The sequence below is a fragment of the Salmo trutta genome, chromosome 29 (assembly GCF_901001165.1).
Source record: "Salmo trutta chromosome 29, fSalTru1.1, whole genome shotgun sequence".
Lineage (NCBI taxonomy): Eukaryota > Metazoa > Chordata > Actinopteri > Salmoniformes > Salmonidae > Salmo > Salmo trutta.
Window position 1 is genome coordinate 10,819,432 of NC_042985.1, and position 5,219 is coordinate 10,824,650.

Here is a 5,219-nt window from a genome sequence, read left to right on the forward strand (position 1 = left end):
TCCCTAAGTATTGACTACCTTATTTTACAGCCTGTTAGAGCCTGACTCAGGTCGGTAAGTTTACTCCACCCAGATACATAAAATAATGTACAAGATAAAGAACGGGGCCACAGATACCCATAAATCTTCTCTCAGACAATGGCTTCATCTTTCACTCTGAAGGAGCGTAATCAAGGTAATGAATGGACTTCACACCGTAAACAGAGTAGTGGATGGCTGAGAGACCACCACCGCACATAACAGACCCAATTATCACCAGGGAGATACAGGGAGGGGAGAGAAGGCTACAGTATTGTGTTTGCTGTCAGTCACAGGTTGCATCCCAAAAGGCACCCTACTTCCTATATAGTACACTGATATTGACCCCTATGGGCCCTTGTCAAAAGTATTGCACTATATAGGGAATATGGTGCCACTTGGGACACAGCCACACTGTTGTCACATTGTCAGAATGGATCACACCTTGATGTGATCAAATAGAGCTAGCTTCATAAACACTACTGGGTGTGACTGTGAACACACACACACACACACACACACACACACACACACACACGCCTGTTTGTTCATCTAAGGCCAAAATTCCATTCCGCTTCCCTTTAGGTGAATAACAGTGGAAAATCACGCCGATTGAACCGAATAACAGGAATGAGTTTAATATCTTTGGTAGTACATTACCAGACAGGAACCCGACAAAAACATGCTCTGCTGAGGCAGTAAAACCAGACAGAGACAGACAGACAGACAGACAGACAGACAGACAGACAGACAGACAGACAGACAATACAGTTACAATGTTCAGATTATTGGAAATATGTTGACATTTACCACTAAATGAATGACTTTTAATAACTTGTACCCAGCTGCGTAATCAGATAATAATGCATATATTCAACCTCATGGTCCCAAGCAACAACTGAATGACAATGTTCTACCGTGATGAACACGATCCATTCTCAGAGAGTGGTAATGTGAATCCACACACACACACACACACACACACACACGGTCTATTCATGAGTCATCGTTCTGATATGTCATATTCCAGCGTCATGCTGTCTTTTCATGCTGAGTAATTGTGTTGGAAGATAGGTAACAATGTTCGCATTAGAAAAGGTCATTGAATTCTTAATGAGAATGAATAATAGACGGATTATACAACCAATGTGACATGTTTGTACTTGCTTGGACCAAAACTCCACCAGTTGGTCTACCGTATGGGAATAAATAGGTTGTATGCCTACAGACTGAGCTCAAGTCAAGTGTGGAAAATGAAGCAGTTTTAGAATTAGAACAAAGCCATTTTCTTTGCGTTGTGTGTTTTCTATTCAGTGTGCACGTTATCTAGGTTGTCTAAATAAGTTAACTATCTCCACATGTGAAAAGATGTATTTTAGCCTACACAGCATGGCATCAGAATGTGACTTCGAACACAACAAGGGGTTTCCTGAAAACAAGGAATCAGATTCTGACAGACAGACAGGCAGACATACAGTTGAAGTCGGAAGTTTACATACACCTTAGCCAAATACATTTAAACTCAGTTTTTCACAATTCCTGACATTTAATCCTAGTAAAAATGCCCTGTTTTAGGTCAGTTAGGATCACCACTTTATTTTAAGAATGTGAAATGTCAGAATAATAGTCGAGACAATTATTTTTTTCAGATTTTATTTCTTTCATCACATTCCCAGTGGGTCAGAAGTTTACATACACTCAATTAGTATTTGGTAGCGTTGCCTTTAAATTGTTTAACTTAGGTAAAACGTTTCGGGTAGCCTTCCACAAGCTTCCCACAATAAGTTGGGTAAATTTTGGCCCATTCTTCCTGACAGAGCTGGTGTAACTGAGTCAGGTTTGTAGGCCTCCTTGCTCGCACACACTTTTTCAGTTCTGCCCACAAATTCTCTATAGGATTTAGGTCAAGGCTTTGTGATGGCCATTCCAATACCTTGACTTTGCTGTCCTTAAGCCATTTTGCCACAACTTTGGAAGTATGCTTGGGGTCATTGTCCATTTGGAAGACCCATTTGTGACCAAGCTTTAACTTCCTGACTGATGTCTTGAGATGTTGCTTCAATATATCAACATAATTTTCCTACCTCATGATGCCATTTATTTTGTGAAGTGCACCAGTCCCTCCTGCAGCAAAGCACCCCACAACATGATGCTGCCACCCCGTGCTTCACGGTTGGGATGTTGTTCTTCGGCTTGCAAGCCTCCCCCTTTTTCCTCCAAACATAACGATGGTCATTATGGCCAAACAGTTCTATTTTTGTTTTATCAGACCAGAGGACATTTCTCCAAAAAGTACGATCTTTGTCCCCATGTGCAGTTGCAAACCGTAGACTGGCTTTTTTTAATGGCGCAGTGGCTTCTTTCTTGCTGAGCGGCCTTTCAGGTTATGTCGATATAGGACTCGTTTTACAGTGGATATAGATATTTTTGTACCTGTTTCCTCCAGCATCTTCACAAGGTCCTTTGCTGTTGTTCTGGGATTGATTTGCACTTTTCGCAACAAAGTACGTTCATCTCTAGGAGACAAAACGTGTCTCCTTCCTGAGCGGTATGACGGCTGCTTGGTCCCATGGTGTTTATTTTTTTCTGAGGTCTTGGCTGATTTCTTTTGATTTTCCCATGATGTCAAGCAAAGAAGCACTGAGTTTGAAGGTAGGCCTTGAAATACATCCACAGGTACACCTCCAATTGACTCAAATTATGTCAATTAGCCTATCAGAAGCTTCTAAAGCCATGACATCATTTTCTGGAATTTTCCAAGCTGTTTAAAGGCACAGTCAACTTAGTGTATGTAAACTTCTGACCCACTACAATTGTGATACAGTGAATTATAAGTGAAATAATCTGTCTGTAAACAATTGTTGGAAAATTGCTTGTGTCATGCACAAAGTAGATGTCCTAACCGACTTGCCAAAACTATAGTTTGTTAACAAGAAATTTGTGGAGTGGATGAAAAACGAGTTTTAATGACTCCAACCTAAGTGTATGTAAACTTCCCACTTCAACTGTACTTTACAGGCAGACAGACTTTGAAGGCAGACAGACTTTAAAGGCAGACAGATGGACAGACAGACCAATTGTATAATATAAATAGGGAAGGGAGCAACACTTCTGAAACAAGATAGCAAGACATCTTCATCAACTCACAACTGAGGCTACATGCACATTGGGTTCTACCATGAAATAACATTGGATCAAATTAAAGGACAGCAAAGCAGCGGCAGCAGGTGGCTGGCAAGCTAGCTGAGAGCCCGTTGAGAACTTGACCAAAAGGAGGTGGACAGCTTGTGGTACTGCTATGTTCTCCATTGTATGTGGGAGTCTTTGTTAAGCCTGCGAGCAAATGCATATTAGTCAGGAACCCTATTCAGAGAATAGCACCATCTGGCAAATGAATTATAAAATCGCGCTGGCAAGCAAAACAATCCCAAGTTTGGAAAAAGAACCTGCTGCACTTGCTACTAGTTGCAGGTCGCCTACATGTTTTTCTGTCTCTAGGCTCAAGTAGATCGCTCGCTCCCGACCATACATGCACATTCCTGACAACACTGGAGGCACGGGCCAGAAAATACACAACACAACAATGATGTCGACTCGCTACTTGTAAACTTGATTATGAAAGCGAGAGTGGATTGGAACTAATAGACCATCACGTCAAGCCAGAAATATTGCTTTATTATATTATCGTTGTTTGTGTAACAGATAGATCAATGTCATGTTTAGATAGGTTAATTAAAAGCATAACGTTATGATGAAACATGACCACTTATTGTGATATAACGGGGCGTCTCCTGCTTACCTGACTGGCTTTGTGAAATTGCTTCTTCAGCCCTGCCACGGACATCCTCAGTGGTGTATCGACTCACTTTTCAGAGAGACCAGACAGAATACGATCTAGATGGGGGAAACGCAACAATATAACGGGGTCTATTCCGTGGTGCTCCCCTCGTTGCTTCCAGTCCGCTGGCGTTTCTCCGCTACAATGTTGCCGCTGCTTGAGTTGGAGGAGCGGTTTCCTGCATCGCAGAGATGTCGCGCGTTCTCAACCCTGATTGGTGGAAAGCGATAATTTTATGTAAATTTGATCGAGCGGTGGAAGCCCACGCTTAAAAACAGCACTCGACGGAAAGAGAAAGCGACAGTAGCCTATTTGTGAGTCGTGATATCGTTGAAGTATTGATTGACAAATAATTTCTCTCTTATTGTATAGTTCATGATTTATTACATACTTTCTGCCAAGGAAGTCCGTGCTATTGGTAGGGCTACAGAAGGGAAAGGCCTATATCACCAACTCAAACTGCAGGTGCAACAAAAACATTGTATTTTGGCCATACTTATGTTTGTTATTTATGTTGTTTTATTCGGGCCCTATTACAATGTCTAGGCCTAATTATGAAAGTATGTTCTGAAAGGCTTTGCTGCCCCCTGCTGTAATGGAACAGAATGTGCAGCAAGTTACGGTCACTGGTCTGCTGGTCTGTTGTGTCTATTGGTTACAGTATGGGGAACCTTTTCGCGAGTAGTGTTCCTATAGCTACATCAGGCCAGAGCCGTGTATTTAGATAAATACATGGTTCTGCTTCAGGGTATAGAGCCTTTCATTATACATGTTCTACATTCATTCTAACTATGCTACGTGGGCAACACTTTACTCAGGAACCTTCTACAAGGCCTATATCTGTACAAAAATAATGACATAGCAGACTGTAGGCAGTTAGGTTATGAGAGTCACCCAGCAGTGCTTCCTGGAAGCCCTCAGAGTATTTACACTCATTAAAAATGCATTGTCTTCTATTAGCTCTCCTAGCGGCATACCCTGCGCTGTATTCATTAGGGTGTACAATAGCGAAACGTTTTGCAACAGTAAACGAAAACAAGTGTTTCTTATTGGACAAGTTTAGGTAGTCCCTCCCTGTTTCAGTCTGTTTTCTTCTGTTTGGTGTCTAATGTCTACATGCTGTTTGCTGATTCACATGGATCCTGACACATACATCCAAGGACTGTCAAGAGTGTGTTCACCAAACCAGAGCATGCAGAAAGTACAAATAATGTATTTGAATACAAAACCGTTTGACATAGAAACACCAGATTTTCAGTGTTTTTTTGGAAATAATAATTGTTAATGATGACATTATGACAAATATTGATACCATTCCACCCATGAGACCACTCATTTGAATGCAGGAAAGTGCGACAGCTAA

The 5,219-nt window shown here is 41.5% G+C and overlaps 1 protein-coding gene across 3 annotated transcripts in view; it reads right to left on the bottom strand.

The window, feature by feature from the left end:
- Nucleotides 1–4,043, bottom strand: part of LOC115166901 (endophilin-A3) — a 46,480-nt gene extending 42,437 nt beyond the window's left edge. For all 3 annotated transcript variants that reach the window (XM_029720816.1, XM_029720815.1, XM_029720814.1), the window contains exon 1: nucleotides 3,818–4,043. In XM_029720816.1, the coding sequence (XP_029576676.1) occupies nucleotides 3,818–3,862 (45 nt within the window). In that variant the 5' untranslated portion in view covers nucleotides 3,863–4,043. The remainder of the gene's footprint in view (nucleotides 1–3,817) is intronic.
- Nucleotides 4,044–5,219: the final 1,176 nt, after the last annotated feature.